Here is a 20,758-nt window from a genome sequence, read left to right on the forward strand (position 1 = left end):
CTAGAATTGACACAGCACAAATTTGGCAGGAAATAGATCCAGGTATGTTTGGGAAGTTATTGATGGAAAAAAGATGTATTTCAGTTTAGAGGAAAAGGGAGGGTTTATTTACCATTAAATAAAGGGTTTAACAGAAGATAAAACATGAACTGGGAAAATATTTTTGTTCCACGTATCTCTAATTAGAAAGCCAAACTATAATGTTAATGGACAACCTTGTAGAAAGTGGGCAGTGAGCAAAGGCTATAGATTATTTACATAAATATGTAATGGTTAATAAACATATTAAAAGATGTTGAACCTTTCTAATCAGAGAAATGCAAATTTAAAGCAAGCCGGTTGTGATATTGTTTTTTTTCACCTCCCCCATTCTTCTAGTAGGTAAGCATGCTTGTAATGCAAATACATCTACCTGGAATGGAGATGCTGGGAGTCCTATTGTTACTGTTGGGATTGTGACTTAATCCATCCAGACTTTTGCTAAAGTTTAAAATACATTCACCCCTTTACCCAGTCACCCCTATGAAATAAATGAAACTAATATGTAAGGATATATGTTCAGTGACATTTTTTATGGTTGTATTTGAATTGGTAAAAAGAGTGAATACAACTTGAATGTCCACTAGTATATAAATGATAGGACTGTGTTAAAGTGATGAGTGTACTTGAAATATCTTGTTAGTGTCAGAAAGAATGAATTGCTTTTAATTTCCTTGAAGAGATATCTACAATATTAATTGAAAAAAGTAAGTTGCAGGGTAATATCTCATTTCTGTTAAGAACAAAACCAAACATGACAATAGTTCATGGATAATCATGCTAGCATATGTTTATATACTCATGGAGAATGATGTGGGAGAACACATTATTAATATTGATTTCTTCCAGATAGGTAGGGTGGGAATAAAACTGGCCAGGAGAGAAGGAAATTATTTAACTTTTTAAAAATGCTATCAATACTTTACATTGTTTCACTAGTTGCAATTAAACGAAGTTTTTTTTTCTGTTGAATGTCACCAGGTCATTAGAAGATATGTTTCATTTTTCCAAATGTCCTCTTTAGAAAAATTTTCTGCTCTTAAGAGCAGGCTAGAAGAGTTAATATAGCAATTCATTATTCTCCTGGACTTTTTAAGTCTTTTTGAGGGAAGACTTTAGACCCAGGTCACTGGGTATCATATAGTACTCTTGAAACAGTCACCTTTCTTTTCTTTTGATAAGAATATTTTGGTTGAAACTGTAGTACATTGTGAAAATATGTGCAGCGAAGAGGAGAATCAATAAATGCCCAGATCTTAATTTTTAATAGTTGATGTTTTATCCAAACAGTTAAAACTTCTAATGTTCTGTTTTTCTTTCCTAATAGCTCCATCAGGGCACCGTTCCTGTTTCTTACACAGTAACAACAGTGGCACCACATGGGATTCCCCTCTGCACAGGCCAGCACATCCCTGCTTGCAGTACACAACAGGTCCCAGGATGCTCTGTGGTTTTCAGTGGACAGCACCTCCCTGTCTGTAGTGTGCCTCCTCCAGTAAGTCTGTGCAGTCCTTCTTTAGAGTGGCTAAATGTGTTATATAAGCAAAACCTGAGAGACTTGTACCTTTTCAGTTTCAAGTAAAAAAGGCAATTTTATTGCAACAGAAATTTCAATAGCACCTGTACAGTAACAGTTTAATAAAATTAGCTTTAAAACTTGATAACGTTTTTACATTAATTAAATTACACATATTTTAATATCCTTTGAAGGTCAAAGCATGTTCCTCACATATCAGCACTTTATAATTAAACCTTGATAAAGACTGGGCTTGGGGTTTTAACATAGGATATTGGACTGGTTAGTAATAAAGTCTCAGAGACTTTAGTGATCAACATTAATAGTCTCAGCACTTACTGGGTTTTAACAGGCACTTTGAATACTTGGTCTTACTTATTCCTCACTATAGGAAGCCTGATGAAACTGAAAATGACTTGCTTAATATCATAAAGAAAAATTAGCTTGAGAAAACAGGGGTTCACGCTCACTTCTTTCTGCCTCTTACAAGCTATGCTTTATCCTTTACCAGCCCCCAGTCTATCCTCCTTATTTCAAAAATGAGGTTGCTGAAAACCAGAGGATTTAAATGACTTGTCGAAGGTCAATAATGTCTTCAAAGTAAATCACTTTGCTAAATCTTAGTATAATCCTAATATCCGTGTTTGAATTTGAGATTAAAACAAACACATACATAAAAATACCAACACCAATTTAACAGATTAATTTACCCATGCTTGGTTTCTCAGTAATAGATTATAGAACCAGTGTTCTAAATTAGCAGACTAAAATATTGAGAGACCATAAAGCATTTAGTTGTGAGTTGGGCTCTTAGAAATAAAATCTACAAGATTGAAAAGGAGAGCTTCTTGGAAAGTAGTAGTATCTGCTGTATTTTAAACCAAGTGGAAAGAGATTCCTCTTCTGTGCAGCACTTTCCTTCCATTTCATAGGTGTTACAAAAGCTTAAGTAAAAGGTACGTGTTTTGACTGGTTTATAAGAACTATATAAGATCCAGAATAATTACTAGTTACCATTATTTTACTAACAGATGCAAAATACACTAGTATTTCATTGTTAATATAGGTTATTAAAACGTTTTGGTATGATTTTTGGGAGGGATATGGCAGTAACATTTTAATCTCACTGTATAGGTTTTTTAAAATTAATTATATATTCTAATACTTTTAACAAAAAATAATGGTTTCTCTTACAGATGCTTCAAGCATGTTCAGTTCAGCACTTACCAGTACCATACGCTGCGTTTCCACCCCTTATTTCTAGCGATCCATTTCTTTTACATCCTCCTCACCTTTCTCCCCATCATCCTCCTCATTTGCCACCTCCAGGCCAGTTTGTCCCTTTTCAAACACAGCAGTCACGATCGGTAGGTATCTCTACTCTTACTTATATCCTTAACTTTCACAGAATGTTTAGACCTAAAAGACAGATTAATTCAGTAGATGTAAGTTGTTACCATTTAAAAATTATAACTTAGGCACTTCTGTGGTTCTTAAAAGAATTAAGGAATCCCCACTGATACAAATATATATAGATATAATTTATCTAGAATTATCTTGGCTTCTTAAGTTTTTCTAGTTATTTTATATGTCACTTATCTAATCAAATTTATTCTTTCGTATCTGCAGTCCTTTGGGAAGTAAATGTAAAAAAAATACAGTCTGGTTTTTCCTTTCATGTGTTTCTAAAATGGAAAATGAAAATATTATAGAATTATTTATACTCGTTAGAATAATATTTATATTCATTTAGGCAAGTAAACTAATCCTTTGAACCTCAACTGTTTTTTCCAAAGGCTGGTTTTCTACTGTGTTTTGATGAAAAGTATATGAGATAGTCTATTAATATAGTTAACTCTGTCCTGGGGATGGAATGTAGCTGAGAGGCATATTATTTCACCGGGCTGGAAGAGGTAAGCACTGTATCAGTGGAAGGAAAGACACAGGAAGAAGACCCCATTGTTTTTTTGGACAGGCCAAGTTGAACCATCTGAACCATCAGGCATTAAGGGAGAATAGGGGAAAGAACATATAGAAATGGTTAGAGTGGAACTGGAGTGGAAATGGTTGGCCCTGTGAAAGGAGCTTGACGGTTACTCTAGCAGAGCCTGACCATCCTTTACTTAGGATTTATGCCCCATGCTCGGTCTCAGGCAGAGGTGAGAGGTGAGGTTACCTGGCTAATCTGAAAAGTTAAAGTTATTCCTATCAAAAAATCTTTTATTAGAATCAGGATAGGATTCATGCCAGGATGTTCCTTAGGAAGCTTTTCCCGTACCTGGGAATTCAAGGTTAAAACTAAATTTAGTCATCATACAAGCATACATAAACTTCCTCAATCAAGCGTACATAAGCTTCCAAAGTAAAGTGTTAGCAGTTACTTGTATTTGAATACTGTGTTGCCATTTTCTAACTGTGGAAAGAAGTTAGACTAACATTTAAGAATGTATGTTCCCAAGAGAATCAAAATGAAAATATTATCCCCAAAATGTCCTAATAGCCAAAAAGTGGAAACAGTCCAAAAGTCCATTAACTGATGAATGGATAAAGCATGGCATATCTACAGTTGATTATTATTCAACTATAAAAAGGAATGAAGTACTAATACACAAACTACACAAACACAAGATGGATAAACCTTGAAAACATTCTGCTAAGTGAAAGGAGCCAGATACAAGGGCCACATAGTATATGATTCCATATATATGAAATATCCAGAATAAGCAAATCTGTAGCAAATGTGTTTTGCATAGCACTGTGTGCTTTTTGAGCATTGTCTCAGTGTTCACAACACACTTTTTAAGTAGGCTGTGAACATATCAGTTCTGTAGATGATAGTATTGAGGTTCAGATTATAAGTAATTTATATATAAGCCACATGGCTCATTAGTTGCAGTACCAAGAGTTTGTCTAATGCCAAAGCCTGTAAACTTTCTACTATAGTGTACAGCCTGCTGTGTTCTATTCCATTTAGCCTTATTTAGTTCTCATTTACAATATGTACTGTTTGATTTCATCTGTTAAAGGTTGTTTCTGAAAACCTGATGTAGGTCAGTGTGCCATGACTAAAAAAGTAATATTAACTTTCATATAATTGGCTTACTACATGACTTTTTGTCTTTCCTTCTGTCATTTTTAAAGAACGTTCAAATAGTGAAAGAAATATTTAATAACATGTTTGAGAGATTTTCTTACTGAAATTCAGTTAAAGGCAGTAAGATTTTACTATAGGCTGTATGTCCACATGTATGAATTTAGATTGATGTAAACATCAAGAAATGCATGACCTTAAAGATGTATTTTGGGGTTTTTGATTTTTGTTACTATAAAGCACAATCTGTTTAAATATTGGAAGTATATTAGTTTGCTTTTTCCCACCCCTCAGCCTCTGCAAAGGATAGAAAACGAAGTGGAACTCTTAGGAGAACATCTTCCTGTAGGAGGTTTTACTTACCCGCCATCAGCCCATCCCCCAACATTGCCTCCATCAGCTCCTTTGCAGTTCTTAACACATGATCCTTTGCATCAGGAGGTTTCCTTTGGAGTAGTAAGTTTTCATTCATTGTTATTAATTTATTACTTGATTACTTGTTTTGAGTTCTGTTTCTTTTCTTTTTTTTTTTTTAATATTTATTTATTTATTTGGCTGCACCAGGTCTTAGTTGCAGCATGCGGGATCTTTAGTTGTGGCATGTGGGATCTAGTTCCCTGACAAGGGATGGAACCCGGGCCCCCTGCATTGGGAGCGCGGAGTCTTGACCACTGGACAACCAGGGAAGCCCCTCGAGTTCTGTTTCAGTATAACTCTACATGTTTAGAATTTTAAATGTATTCTTGCAGTCAGTTGGAAAATTATATTTAGAAGTACACTTAAGTGTACGTTTTAAACAAGCTGTCGCATCTGTGTTAACATTTAAGAAATACTAAATACCACTTGAACAGTAAACTTCCTAGGTTTTTAAAAAGAGACTTTATTCGACAGCTTAAAAAGTTGTGAACGTAGAATGATTTAAAATTGTTTTACCATTTTTTTCTCTACAGTCTTACCCTCCATTTATGCCTCGGAGGCTCACAGGACGTAGTAGATATCGATCCCAGCAGCCAATACCACCTCCCCCTTATCATCCCAGCTTACTGCCATATGTGTTGTAAGTTCTGTCTTTTTTATTTTAATGAGTTCTGAATTTTGACATCCTTGAGATTCTCTTTCCTTTATGAACATTTCTGTGTGGTATATATTTAATTTAGAGTGTGTTAGATATTTGTTTTTATTTAACAATATTAAGAGGTCCCCCCCCTCTTTCAATTGTTAAGAGGTTGGGGTCGGGGGGACCATTTAAGGGTGAAAGAAAGAGCAAGGACAAGGTAGAAGTTGGGGGGCGTGGGGGAGAAATTTGTGAGCCAGAAGATAGGTTTAACGAATCAAAAGATAGAGAAGTTTAAATTTTTTGCCTCTTTTACGGCTGGCATCACTTGCCACCTTCTTTGGGTTATCAAGCATTTGATGATGCTGCTTCTCTCAGAGGAAGAGGGAGAAAGAAGTTGTATTTTTGTGCCTTAGAAATACTCTTCTAGGATTAAGTTTGTAACAGAAACACCCATAGCTTAAATATGACAATTCTTTATTTCTTTCTCATGTAATAAAGTCTAGAAGTAGGCAGTTCAAACATGGTTTGTTAGCTCCATAACCCTGAGGAATGATTCTACCATCTTCAGAATTTTATGGCTTCCTCTGCATGATATAAGATGACTCCTCAGGCTCTAGCCATTACATCCACATTCCAGCTAGCAAAAATGAAGATGGATCTCTCTGCCTACCTGCCTCCTCTCAAGGATACTTCCTAGAAATTGCATGTATGACTCCTGCCTACGCCCCATTGGCCAGAATTTAGTCTCATGTCTGTAACTACCTTCTAGGAAGGCTGGGGAATGTTGTCTTTATACCAGAGGGCCATGTGCCTGTATCATACTATTTTGATAATTGTAGCTTTATTGTAAGTCTTAAAATCAGATGGTATAAATCTCCCAACTTCATTCTTAAACTGATTTTATTTAAAGTCTTTTTCATGTCCATATAAATTTTAAAATCAGCAATCAGTTTCTACTTTTAAAAAGTTGGCATTGTGGTAGGGATTACATGAAATCTGTAGGTGAGTTTTGGAAGAGAATTGACATCTTTAACAGTATTGAGTCTTCTGGCCTACTTATATGGTATATTTCTCTATTCATCTTTTAAAATTTATCCTAGCAGTATTTTTACAGTTTATATTATACAGGTCTTGCACATGTTTAGTTAAATTCATCCATAATGTTTCATGTTTTTTTATGCTGTTGTGAATGGTATTTTTTTAATGTCAGTTTTTAATTGTTTATTACTAGTGAAGTCAGTTTCTTTAAAAGGTTGTCACTGATCAACACTGACCATTCTTTATCCATTTAGCACTGGCCTTGTTCTTCTCATCCTGTTCATTGAAATAATGTATTAATGCATTATCAATGCTTGTGTTGCTTATTTTCATTGCAGATCAATGCTTCCAGTGCCACCTGCAGTGGGCCCAACTTTCAGCTTTGAATTGGATGTGGAAGATGGAGAAGTAGAAAATTACGAGGTTAGTAGGTGAAATGTGAATTAATTTGGGGAATTTTGTACGCAAAAAAATATTGTGCTACTCAACTCATTGATGTAATTAAACATTTATTAGGTAAATCCATTGTATATTTCAAGATACAGATGTGGGCTTCCCTGGTGGTGCAGTTGGTTGGGGGTCCGCCTGCCGATGCGAGGGACACGGGTTCGTGCCCCGGTCCGGGAAGATCCCACATGACGCGGAGCGGCTGGACCTGTGAGCCATGGCCGCTGGGCCTGCACGTCCGGAGCCTGTGCTCCGTGGCGGAAGAGGCTGCAGGAATGAGAGGCCTACGTATCACAAAAAAAAAGAAAAAAAAGATACAAATGTGTCAAAAATACTGTTCATCCTTAAAGATATTTCAGCATGTACCACACAGTTATGATAACAAAATAGACTTTGGTGCTCTATTAGAATTACATACAATTCCTGTGAAAGAATGTAAAAGAAAGTGGTGAATTATGAGTGGATGTTCTGAAACCATGCCAGTTCTGAACTATGGGAACTGCAAATAGAAAAGAGTACATCTTGAAAGACATTTTAACACTGGAATCAACAGGATTTGATCATTGAATGGTTTGTGGTAGTGTCAGGGTTATAAGTGGGAAGGTCGCAAGAGAAGATGCTTTGCAAAAGGACTACAATAGCTAGTGCAGAAGGCAAACTCAAAGATGATGGGGCAAATAGACAGTGTTGACATTGTCATATTATTTGAGGTTAGGAATAGGACAGACAGTTAAGGGTTGGAAGGCACATTTGGATTTGGAAATGTTGAATGTGAGTGACTATGTGACTGTTTTTGTACTGCCTTACCCCAGGCTCACTCTATTTATGAGTCTCTATTTATGCAGTATGAATACTGGAACAGGGTTTTTTTGTTCATTTTTTTAGGTGAATTGAACCTGGGAACAGGGAGGAAAGACACATATGCAAACACAGTCTTGCAGCACCTTTTTTTTTTGCATGTGGAAGAGATCAGGCCAAATGCTATCTATGTCCTTTTGTAATTTTTAAAATGCCATTATGTTACTTTCTGCATACAGTCACAATGCAGTGTCCTTTGGATTGCATTCTCAGATTTCTTGAGAAAGGGGCGATAATAATTTCCTGTTTCTACACTGTTTATGCTAGTTTTGTACAGAGTAGTAAGAAAAGGAGTTGGTTATCCTTTAGGCATTCTGTATTAAAATTAAGTCATAAGTCATGTTGCTGAAAAGGACAGCTCTTTGTTAAATCATATACATATCAGTGAAAAAACAGTGATACATACCATCCTAGTATAAGAAAAATATTTTGTGTTTGGCATTGGAGTCCCTTTCTTGTTTTTTTTTAATTTTAATTTTTATCTTTTGGCCCCGCCATGTGGCAGCAGGATCTTAGTTCCCTGACCAGGGAGTTTGACCAGCAGTTTGATCCTAAGCAGGATCAAACCTGCGCCCCTGCAGTGGAAGCGTGGAGTCTTAACCATTGGACTGCTAAGGAAGTCCCAGGAGTCCCTTTCTAAATTGTATTTTGGGTTGACTATGTTTAATCTTCTGCAAAGTCATACTTTAATCCAGTCAATAGTCTTGTTTACTTTTCTGGTTTTGTCTCATAGTATACATGCCTACAACACACCCTAGTCCAGAGTACTCACCACTTTTTGAGTCTGCCCTATACATCCTTGCTTCAGTGCCTTTATTCCCCTTGATTCTTCTGCTTAAGAACTTTTCCCCCTTCCTGCACATGGCCATCTTTCAAGAACCAGTTAAAAACCTGCTACCTCTGTGAAAGGCATTTCTAGCCCATTCCCAGGTCTATGTGAGTCTCTCCCTCCTTTTTGCTCTCATAGGTCTTATAAAACAATACATACTAATCATGTCCTGCCTTCAGTTGTCTTGCTTTCAGATCATGTAGGTTTGTTGAGGGCTCAATTATCATTACATTCTCCATCCAATAAGGGTTTAAAATAATGGTCATAAATTATATTACTTGACCTATAGAATATAAAATATAGGTGTAAAAGATATATCACCTCTATCATAAACTTTATAGCTAATTGTAATCAGCATCAATTAAATTTAACAAATTACCATCTACTTAGGGACATGCATGGGGAAGGGGGAGCAGTTTATTTAGAAGACACAATTCTCCAAATAAAGCTGCACCAAAAGCAGTGTTGCAGCAGCATCATGTTAAAACACAGTTATCACAGCATTGATTATTGATATTATGGGAAATTAAATTTATTCCTCTCATTGTCCATCATTATTTCTTTGTTACCTATCCTCTTAACCCTGTGGCAGCCTTAAAAAAATAAAAAAGAGGGGAAGCAGCATGCACATGGCTGCCTGATTGTAGGATAAAGCAAATAAGCAATTAGAGCCATTGAAAACTGGGAGAAAGGAGGTACTAGTGTAAAATCAAGCATAATAGCTGCAATGTGTTGAAACATATCAACTGTGTTAAAATCCATGAATTCATAAGTGATACTTCAAAAAATAAAAGAAAAACTCATTGGCCTTATCCTGCCTATTTTATATAAATTAAACTACTGGGTATAGTTTAATATGAGGCAACTGATCAGTGTAGAAGTATTTCATCTAATGAAGAAAGAGTGATAGAATACTACCGTTTTGCCATCTTTAATGAACTAATGGATACAGGCAGTGTTCCATCAGTGCTAACTAACATAACAACTAGACGTGCTGAGCCTTACGATGGAAATAGTAAAATCTTCCAATTTATAGTAAGTACAGGGGACAAGGAAGGCACGTTATTAAACCACATGAGTCAGGGATGGGGAGGTTCAGTCAGCAAAATTCAGACTACGAATTTCTATAGGCCATTAACCTGGTTTCTTTAACAAATAAAAGAGTAAAAAAAAATACTTGAGATGTCAAGCAGTGGTAACATGGATTTATTTGGATCCTAATTTGAACAAACTATTTCAAAAAGTGTTTTGAAAATAATTGAAACAATCAGAGGTATTTGACATTAATGAATTACTAATTCTGGGGGTGTAATGATGTTAGTGTGGTTATATTCTTTTAAAAAGTGTTTTAGTTTTTAGATTGGTGGTGGTTCTCAACCTGGGGACAATTTTATCCCTTAGAGGCTATTTAGCAACATCTGGAGATATTTTTGTAGAGGCCAGGGTTACTGCTAAACATCCTACAGTGCACAGAAAAACGTCCCACAAAATTTTATCCAGCCCCAAATGTCCAAAATGCTGAGGTTGACAGACTGTCTTAAAGATAACAAACAGAACTATTTCACCAATGAAATACCATGTTTTAGTTTTCTTTCAAAATAATCTGGGGTTTAGGAGTGGACAGTAAAAGATGAAATAAATTAGCTGTGAATTGTTGAGCCTGGGTAATGAGCATATGGAAGTAGTTTCTTTATACTATTTCTCTACTTCTGTATGTATTTAAAATTTTTCCATAATAAAGGTAGTTTAAAATATATATATATTGGAATATAAAATTTAAAGAAAAATGCAGCTATGTCTCTCTTTCCCTCTGCAGGCCCTGTTAAACCTAGCAGAGCGACTGGGAGAGGCCAAGCCTCGAGGACTGACTAAAGCAGACATTGAACAACTTCCTTCTTACCGGTTCAATCCTAACAACCACCAGTCAGAACAGACTTTGTAAGTATATTTTCCTGACCTCATTCTGTGTTAAATTTCGTTTTCCACCTTTTGTGAAATAAAAGCTTGGAAGTCAAAGATAACCTGATAAAGATAAGTAGTGACTATTTCATACTCTAGGCCTATGCTGTCCAGTAAGATAGTTGCTAGTCACATGGGGCTATTTAAATTAAATAAAAGTTAAAATTTTTAGTTGCACTAGCTAGTGATGCTATATCAGGAGATGTAGATATAGAACATTTCTATCACCTGAGAAAGTTCTGTTGGACAGTGCTGTTCTGGATTTTTAGGTGGCCTAGAAATCTTATGGTTTTTAATTCAAACACTAGAATTATATTAGATTGAAGTTTCATACCTGTAAAATTTGAGGGTTTTACCTGAAGATTCTCCTTATTATAGTATCTTTTTTAATAGCAACTCTGCTAGATACAATTCACATTTAAAGTGTACAATCCAATGGGTTTTAGTATATTCATAGAATTTTGCAACTCTGAATTTGATTTGCATCATCACAATCAAGTTTACACCATTTTCATCACCCGCAATAGAAATCTCATCTATTAGTAACCACTCCCCATTTCTCCCCAACCCTCTAAACCCTGGCTCAGCCCCCTACTGTATCACTTCATTCCTAATTGGCTATACCATTTTACATTCCCACCAGCAGTGTATAGAAGTTTTCAGTTTCTCCACATCCTCACCAACGCTTGTTATTGTCTGTCTTTTGATTCTAGCCATCCTAGTGGGAGTGAAGTGGTATCTCACTGATTTGATTTCCATTTCCCAGGTGGCTAGTGATGTTGAGCTCTTTTACTATACTTATTGGCCATTTATGTATCTTTAGAGAAATGTGTATTCACATTCTTTGTCCATTTTTTAATTGGGTTGTCTTTATTGAGTTGTAGAAGTTATTTGCATATTATACATATAAATCCTTATAAGATTTATGATTTTCAAAAATATCTTCCATTCTGTGAGTTAGTTGTCTTTTCACTTTATAGATTGGCATCTTTAGAAGCACTTTTTTTTTTAATGGATGAAGTTCAGTTTATCTGTGTTTTCTGGTTGTTGTTTCTTGTGCTTTTGATACTATCTCTAAGAAACCATTGCCTATTCCAAGGTCATGAAGATTTACTCCTGTGTTTCCTTCTAAAAGTTTAATTGTATTTAGCTTTTACATTTAGGCTTTTCATTTTTTAGTTAATTTTCGTATATTGTGTGAGGTAGGGGTCCAACTTCATTCTTTTGCATATGGGTATCCAGCTGTTCCAACCCCATTTGTTGAATATAATAGTATCTTCAGTATTAAGGTTGTCTTGGATGTTAAGCCGGAAATTTTCTTGATGATCTCTCACTCAGTAAAGCAAAGCACTCCTACTAAATTTCTTAATATCATGCTTTTTTCGAGGTATTGATAGATTATTTTGTTTTAAAATTTAAATATTTTGATAAGTGAGACAGTAAGTGGTTTTGTAGGCTTCGATAGTTGTAACAAAATAGAAACCCCACTTGGTTTTATGGTTAAACAATCTTTTTGCTTTATTTTAGGTGTGTAGTATGCATGTGTGATTTTGAGTCAAGGCAGCTACTTAGAGTTTTACCCTGTAACCACGAGTTCCATGCCAAGTGTGTCGACAAATGGCTTAAGGTAAAATGATGGCATTTGAAGAGAATGACATCGCATTTTCTTTCTTATGCATCATAGTTTCATGTAGAGTAAGTCCATGGTTTGGTGGAGGGTGATTAAGGAGACAAAATTGAAACACAGCTTTCAGTATGATTTCTGCAAATTAAGAGAAAGACCAGTAGAAATGAACTACAATCATCAGTGTGGGAGTGATTGAGCAAAATCTGAAAATGGATTTTCTGTCCTTGATAATCAATATGTCCTAACTTTCTTCTAAGAGTTTAGAGGGGACCTCACTGGAGGTTCTTTGTCAGAGATTTACATGAGAAATAAACCTCTAGTGCTTTTACATAATTCTGACCATTTTCTCCTTTGTGTATATGGGTCGGGGGGAGTCCAGAGACACAAATTCTAATAGTATGCCAGGGTGAAATTATTTCAGGGACTTCTTATTTTCTATTTTTTATAATAGTAGGATAAAAATGTGATGAAGTAAAATAATTTAGTAAACTTAATGGTTTGTTTTAGATTATTCTGAGTAGGAGATGATAATACTGGCTTAGATAACTTCACGGTTGGTGAGGAAGACAGATGAGTTAAAATAGAATCAGTCCTCTGTGTGAGCACAGATTAAGGGTACCCAGTTTAGTCCAAACTGAATCCTGAAGGCAAAGAGTCTAGACTTTTTAGAAAAATGAGGTTATTATATATGCATAGCCCTGACATGTGAGAACAGAGAATGACCAGAAAATCACGGGTTCCATGTGGCTGATGGCTAGAGTGTGAGGGAGAGAGGCAAGAGAAGAGAGGGGTTCAGAGGTAAAACCAGGAGCCAGCTTATTGCAAAGTCACTGTGAAGTGTGCGGGAGTTTGGACTTGATCCTGAAAACATGTGAGAGGATATGTTTTAGAAAGATCACGGCCACAGTTTGGAGAATGGAATAGAGATAATTTCTGAGAGACAGAGAGATGAAATAAGGATGTTCTGGGCCAGATGGAGAAGAAACAGTAGAAGTTGGATGAAAAGAAGAGTACTTGATTTGAGAGCTATCATAATGTAAAAATGAGAGTATTTGATGAAAAATGCTTCGTAGAACGTAAGAGAGCAGGTGTTGCTTAATGTTTCTGATTTTAGCAGCACAGCCAATGGTAGTGCCATTTGTTGAGATGGAGTTTTAAGCCAGTTATTAAATTTGTCTAAACTGGTGATGGGTAGTTTTGTCTGTATGTTGAAACGGACCTATTAAAAAATTATTCATAGGCTATTGTTTTTGAGGTTTGTGGAGTATATTTTGAAAGATTAAATGATTGCTTTGTACCTTCTTAAAGAAACAAAGAATGTAAAAACTATGTGGAAAGTAAAAATAGTTCTCTTGCTTTTAATATGTTTCACCGTATAAGTCAAAATTCAAACAAGTTTTCTCTTCTGTGTTTCAGGCAAATCGTACTTGCCCAATCTGCCGAGCTGATGCTTCAGAAGTGCATCGGGATTCAGAATGACCAACTTAAGAGCACAAATTTAATTTGGGTGTTCCTTATCACATGTATATATGGACTATCCATTGAACTTAATCTGTGTGGCTTCCAGCCCTCCCTTTACCAAAAGGGTCAATGGACCTTTCTTTGCACTGTGTGACTTAATCAACTATAAAAGCTTACAATTAGTCTTCACAATTATGGGATTGTTATACTAACCGTGTGATTGGAACTCCAAAGACTTTTTCTTTAGCTTAATTTTGTGTGTGCACTAACATTCCCTGGTTTTCGTGTGATCATTCCGAGTGTTGCTGCAAGATTACAGTGGACGTGATCTTTTAGCATGTGCTTTTATAAAAAGTGGTAGCTCCAGATGATATAGCAATCTACCTTATATAGAGCCTTCAGAAACTGTGAGTGGAAATGAATGCAGCGTATGACTGTTGGTGATAAATGTATCTGTGTGTGTGTGAGAGAGAATGTGTGAAACTACTTGTGTGAGGGCATGGTAGCTCAAGTGTGTATGAGATCCTGTATACCAGCATGTACCAAGAATGTGTGTGTAGTTTTAATTATGCTGCAATGTATAATCTGGTGTGTTATTTAAACAGCACTAGTACTGTACACTGGTTTTTTCCCTTGTGTTTGCTGTTGCACACTGATTGATAAGGGTGCATCAATTATAAGCATTGAATACTCCATCCCCTTCCCTCCCAATGAATGGAATGAGAAAAGCCTTCTTCCTTTGCTTCAGGCAGCTGTCACCTTCTCTTCGTTGGTGATCCCACGTGGGTCACTTAAGGAAAAAAGTGTAACAGATTCTCACTCCATGAACCTGATAGTTTCATTCTGTTGTGAAAAAGAAATTTTTAAATCTCCAACTTGCTGTTTCCAAAAAGAAGGTGCAATATCATACATCATCAATTAGCAATATTAGCATTTCAATCAATGATTTGAATGTTGATACTCTCTTGTTTTCCCTTTACCTTTCCAGTAAGCTTCTTACCGGAAGTACTTGTGATTTTTTTTTTTTTAATGTTTAGATTTGTAGTCTATTCTGAAGATATTTGAGTAATATATTTCTAAGAAATACCACTGGTCCCATGAAGTCTCACCTCCTCTACTTCCACCAGAACAAAATCTGTTAACTCAGCTTGACTTCTGATATGTTCTTTGTTCAAGCTCCCATAGGCAACTAAATTGTTTTCAGAAAACTATATTTCTGTCCTGCCAAGCTCCAGTTCTGAAAGTTGTCTAGTTCTTTTCCCCTCAGTAAATGTGCTTCTCATCGAAATCCTCATTTCCAGGATAGATCAAGTGCTGTGACAGCTCAAGTTCTTTAGACCTGATGTGCTTTGATGTTTTATTGCTTTTCTTTTTAATTTTTGTTTGAATGAGAAAAAGATTAATTTAACAGGTGTCCAGAATACTTGCAGTATAAATGAAGATTTGATTTTTGTATAAAAAATAATGCTGTAAAACAGGAATTGACCTTCATTTAGTTGATCTGAAAATAATACATAGCTGTGTGGGTTTTTTTAACAGGTTCATTGAGCATAATTCAGATTGTTTAAAATCATTTTTCCAGCAATGTTTGGATTCCTCTCTCATTCTTCTAGTGTGCTCAACATTGCCTCTTCCTGCAGTTGATGTCCTTGCTCTGTTTGCAGTAGCACAAGCTGCATAACTCCAGTCGGGACTGTAATGACTTGCTGCCAGCCTCACTCAGCTTTCAGTTGGCTCTGTGTCCGTTTCTACTCAGTGTTAACTACTTGTTACTGCCGTGCTACTTGCCTTCCCTTGAAGACTCTATAAGCTCATCACAGCTTAGAGTTCAGTAAAGTCAATTCACACAGAAGCACAATTTTGCCCTTTTCCAGACACTGTTGCCTCTATTTAGTCATACAAGTAGGATTTTGTGTACCTTCTGTTTGCCCCTGGATTTGTCAGTGCATCAGAAATACATCTAAACAGTGGTAAAATGCACGTTACTTTTAAATCATTAGAATATCCTCCACCTGTTCCTGATGAATCAAGTGTGTTAAAGACCAAAATTATTGGCGTAATAATCAGCTACATTACAAATCACGTATAGTTTAATCTTTATTTTTTTTAATTAAGAAATCATGTTTAAAATGGCAAAAGCCCATCTTATACATAGACTTTTATATAGCTGCAAAAAATTTATATCTGTACAGATCTAACATAACACTACTACACTCAGTATTCATTTTATTGAAGCATGCAAGTAAAGCACTTTTTCTAATTTATATAGATACCTAATTAACAAGGCACATTGTACTAATGACTAGGAAAAGTAGCTCTTTCCTCCCTCCCTCTGACGAATTCTTAATACCCCTTTTCCATTAAAATTTTGAGAGGTTGTTGGCAATTTAGGAGGCAGCAGGGTCTATTTTGGTAAAATCCTGAATGAATTGTTGCACTCTCGTGACTGATCTGTCTTTGGGAATGTCTTCTTTGCATGGGGCTCTTAAGGATGTGTGCAGACTTGCTTATTAAGTGGTTAGTGCATATTAGGAGCATACGTGCATGTGTTCTGAACCAGCTTAGACTAGACTAGCCACAGTGAGCAACTTTGTGGCTAGCAGAAGAGAAAGAACAGTTGATTCATACCCAGCTGTTGACACCTTGGGTGATACACCAGATAGCAGGCAGATGTTGGTTTGTTGCCTTCTTCCTCTTTCCTCCTAAAACAATTTTGGCTTTACCACCTTAACTCTGCTGTGTTTTTTGTTTTTCTATGCATGAATTACCATCTTTGTTTGTTTGTTTTTAGCTCCCCCTCTTCCCCAAACAGAACAAAACAAAAAACAAGTCCTCCAGGTATCAAGATCTCATTAGGATTTTCTGTCCTGAATTTTTTTGAGCAAAATCTGGAAAACGTGAAAGCATATTTAGATTTTATACACTCTCTGAAATGTGATTTGTTAAGATTCTTATATTTGGGCCTCTTACAACATTTTGAAAGAGATCTACCAACTCACTTATGAGAATATTTTTCACAGATATCTTTAGGCCTGTTAGAAAGCTATTTTCCCCCTGTTGGTACATTTGGTTACCTCATTTTGCTGTTTCTTTCAGATTATGAAAGCTTACAGGGGTGTATCTTTGGAATCATTTGCTGAGTCATTTCCTCAAATCATACTCCATTGTATCAGTTAACATAGTTTTAAATGTACGTATTATAAATATCTGTAACCAAATCATTTGAAGGCTTGATAAATTTTTAACAAAGTTTGTACATTTTTTATGAAAGTTACTAGTAATGCTTTACTAAGTAGTGCAATGAATTTTTATTTTTAATCCCTGTGCCCAATTTTGGAGTTGAGAGGGTTGTTGGTAATAAATGTATGATGTACACTTAAAACATTCGGTTGTGTTTGGTGTTACTGTGTTAGGGAAGGGTAGGGGTTGTGTATGTTTGGAGGGAGGGGTGTAGAGGGATTCTCACAGGAAGATAGAGCTCTTGAGCTACTAGCAGCCAGATTTAACTTTTAGGCAGTAATTCAGATTTTTGTTTCTGTGTTTGTGTATAAACAACTTAGAAACATAAAAGCAACTTGCATTGTAACTCATATGGTACATATTTATATCTTTACAAAGGCCAAGAAGATAGCTTGAGTGTAGGCATACACATGGTGTATAAGCTTATTGAACATTAAGGTTACATAAGTGGGCAGCTAGATTTCTTTCTGTGTATGTCAACTATAAGATGTAGGAAATAAGAGTACAAAAGATAATTGGGGGAGATGCAAGAGGGAGGAGATACAGGGATATATGTATATGTATAGCTGATTCACTTTGTTATAAAGCAGAAACTAACACACATTGTAAAGCAATTATACTCCAATAAAGATGTTTAAAAAAATAAACTATGGAAACCAAAAAAAAAGATAATTGGGCAGATTTGTTCACATTAGCTATGTCTGACTTGTCAATATAATATGGAAAGAGGAGCCTCTGCTTATCATTTTCCATACATGTTTGTGTAATTGCTTTCCTTTGACTAAAAAAGGAAGAAAGTAAAGCAGTCTATATATATGCTGAAAGTAGAAGTAAAATACCAAAAAAAAAGGCTAATAGATCCCAATTCTCACTCTTTCAGGAAGCAGTCCTTTGGCTTAAGGTGATACCCTCAGCCTGGCTCCAGTCCTCCCTTGACAGAAGCATTCAGAAAAGGGACTAAGTCCTGATTGTTTCCCTCATTTTCCCAGCATACTTGAAAGAGTGAGTGTTTGTGTTGGACTTTGAATGACTCAAAACTTGTACTGTCTTACTGCAGAAGCATTTACTGCCCAGTCAGTACCTATGCACTCTCTCCCATCCCCCTTCCTGCAATAAGGCAGCGAGGCCTGTGCAGCTGGGTTTGACCAAAGGACTATAAGCTTAGGCCATGGGGGAGCATTTAAAAGCTAGCTCTCTTTTCCTCTGCCATGTTGATGGCATCCCTGGATCCTGAGCCACTGTCTGGAAGAGAGCTGTCCTAGAAAGCCACTGGACTCCACAGATTTTCTGCTAACAATAAGTAGAGGTCCTTAAACTACCCTTCATCAGGACTTCATCTTTTCCAGTTTATTTCCCCCCTTTACAAGTCTTTTTAGTCTTATTCTAACTACATTTTGATAATACTAATCCTCAAATGTGCCAATTAAACATCACTGGCTACAGTTAACTTTTACTAGATCACGAGATCTGATTTGCACCACAGGATAAAATTCTTCTGAATGTTTGTGGTCAGATCACTATCAAATGTTTCAAGTCTCCTGTGTGCTTCAGACTAATGAACTATATAGACAAGGATGTCCAATAGAAGTGTAATTAGCCACATACATAATTTTTTAAATTTTAGTGGCTATGTTAAAAAATAAAAAAGTTTTTAAAAAATATATTCAACCTAGCATACCCAAAATATTTCAATATGTAGTCAGTATAAAAGATTATTGAGATAACTTTGTATTTTCTCGTACCAAGTCTTTTAATCCAGTGTATAAATTGTATTTACAATACATCTCAATTTAGCTACATTTCAAATGCTCAAATAGCCACATGTGGATGGTGGCTACCATGTTGGACAGGACAGACCTAGATGCCAGGTTATCTGGTTTCCAACTAATTGAAGGTTACTCTTGATATCCCAAGGCTTCTTAATGTTTTCATTGCATGCCTTTATAAACTACAGTATGATTAGAAATATGTTACTCTTTGTAGAGTGGAATGTAACTCGTTGCTATATTCAATACATAAATACGTAAAAATCAGACTTAGTTCCTGTGAACATCGTATATAGCTTCCCTGGCTAACATTCAAGAACAAAGTTCCTTGTTTGTCAGTTAATTCCCAAATCAAACATTTGCTTATAGCACCTTCAGGATTCATACCTATTTAAAAGATTAACTTGCCAATCAGAAAATTGGGCATTCTGAAGAGAGTAAGAAACTTTGAACCCACACGGAGAGGGTGGGGTGGATCCCAGCTGAGATTGCTTTACATACAGTGCACATGCTCTTAACCTTTTTCATGTGGCTATCTCTTGCCTCCCAAACTGGCAGGAGATGTAGGAATAAGAAAGATTTGAAGAAAAAAAAATGAACATAGTGACAGCAAGGGATACTGAATGTCATCTTATATTTTGGAAATGTGCTGCAGAATCAGTATGGATGTTTTCTCACTACAAAGAGGGAGAGAATTAGGAGGAAGGAACCCACATTCCCTTCAGACCTCTGATTCTTGGTCTACACATGGAAACAAAGTATAGCGGCTGGTTAATAGAAGGACCTACAGCCCACGCCCAGCACTCTGCCAGTACCCAACCAGGTACACAGTAAAGGTGTTTACCAGCTGCCGCCTTAGCCTCCCTTTCAGTGTTAGAATCCCTTCCCCACAGCCCTCCCTTAATAGGGCTTAATAAGAGATTCTAAAGCAGCCTCTCTCTTCCCACTACCACAGTACTTTCAGGTTTAGATGAGAATAAGCTTTATATTATCCAGCCTTCTTGGTAGTTATTATCTTTTAATAAAGAAGAGTTCTCCAAACATGTGCCAAGTAGGTTTCTGACAGTGCCAACGTAATCCTGGTAATAATAGACATTTCTGTAGTCAGTGCAAGCAATATGGTGTCCACATGTTTTAGTTCTTTTTCTCCCCTTCTGCTTTTGGATATGTTCATACTGGACTTCAGCTAAATCAGAGAACAATAACCTTGCCTCCATTACCAAAACAAAGCCAGCCTTGCCAAGAAAAAAATGTACCTCAATCTATGGCGATTCAGGCTCAGAATGCCCCAGTTTGATATCAGTGAGGAGGAACACAGATTGCATTTACTCTAATTCCACAATATCTAAAAGAAACTTGGATCCTCTATCTAATCCAAGCTACTAAATTTTAGTTGGAGCAAATCAGAAAGGAAAAAGTGCAAGGTCAGTCAATTCCTGTTTCCCACAAAATAAGGAGAGATCCAAGTCCTTCCTAAGGAGTCTGCTATGAACAGACTATGCTACACAAGTTTTTATTAAGCACCAGCTTAGGCCAGGCAGCTTCAGAATCAGGAGGTCTTAACGTTTTAGTTTTCTATGACTGCCGTAACAAATTTCCACAAATTTGGTGACTTAGAACAAATTGAATCTCTCAGCTTTTGGGCCAGAAATTCAAAATCGGTGTTGGCAGCCTTGTTTTACCCTGGAGGCTCCGAGTGAGAATCTTCCGTGCTTCTTTCTCCTTGGAGTTCTTCGGCCTGTAGACACGAAACTCCAGTCTCTGCCTGTCTATACATGGGTCTTCACGTCTCCCCTGCATCTCTGTGTGTCTTCAACTGAATGGAAGTCC

The 20,758-nt window shown here is 36.3% G+C and overlaps 1 protein-coding gene and 1 long non-coding RNA gene across 9 annotated transcripts in view; one reads left to right on the forward strand and one right to left on the reverse strand.

Moving 5' to 3' along the window:
* RNF38 (ring finger protein 38) overlaps positions 1–17,306 on the forward strand; it is a 123,481-nt gene extending 106,175 nt beyond the window's left edge. For all 8 annotated transcript variants that reach the window (XM_067743944.1, XM_067743945.1, XM_067743941.1 and 5 more), the window contains 8 exons: positions 1,367–1,534; positions 2,752–2,922; positions 4,941–5,102; positions 5,597–5,703; positions 7,080–7,164; positions 10,692–10,813; positions 12,362–12,461; positions 13,878–17,306. In XM_067743944.1, coding sequence (XP_067600045.1) covers positions 1,367–1,534; positions 2,752–2,922; positions 4,941–5,102; positions 5,597–5,703; positions 7,080–7,164; positions 10,692–10,813; positions 12,362–12,461; positions 13,878–13,940 — 978 coding nt within the window. In that variant the 3' untranslated portion in view covers positions 13,941–17,306. The remainder of the gene's footprint in view (positions 1–1,366; positions 1,535–2,751; positions 2,923–4,940; positions 5,103–5,596; positions 5,704–7,079; positions 7,165–10,691; positions 10,814–12,361; positions 12,462–13,877) is intronic.
* Positions 7,234–20,758, reverse strand: part of LOC137227690 (uncharacterized) — a 35,102-nt gene continuing 21,577 nt past the window's right edge. Inside the window, exon 3 of the long non-coding RNA XR_010944960.1 lies at positions 7,234–7,472. This is a non-coding gene — a long non-coding RNA (uncharacterized lncRNA). The remainder of the gene's footprint in view (positions 7,473–20,758) is intronic.

Source organism: Pseudorca crassidens, chromosome 7 (genome assembly GCF_039906515.1).
Source record: "Pseudorca crassidens isolate mPseCra1 chromosome 7, mPseCra1.hap1, whole genome shotgun sequence".
NCBI classification, from domain to species: Eukaryota; Metazoa; Chordata; class Mammalia; order Artiodactyla; family Delphinidae; genus Pseudorca; species Pseudorca crassidens.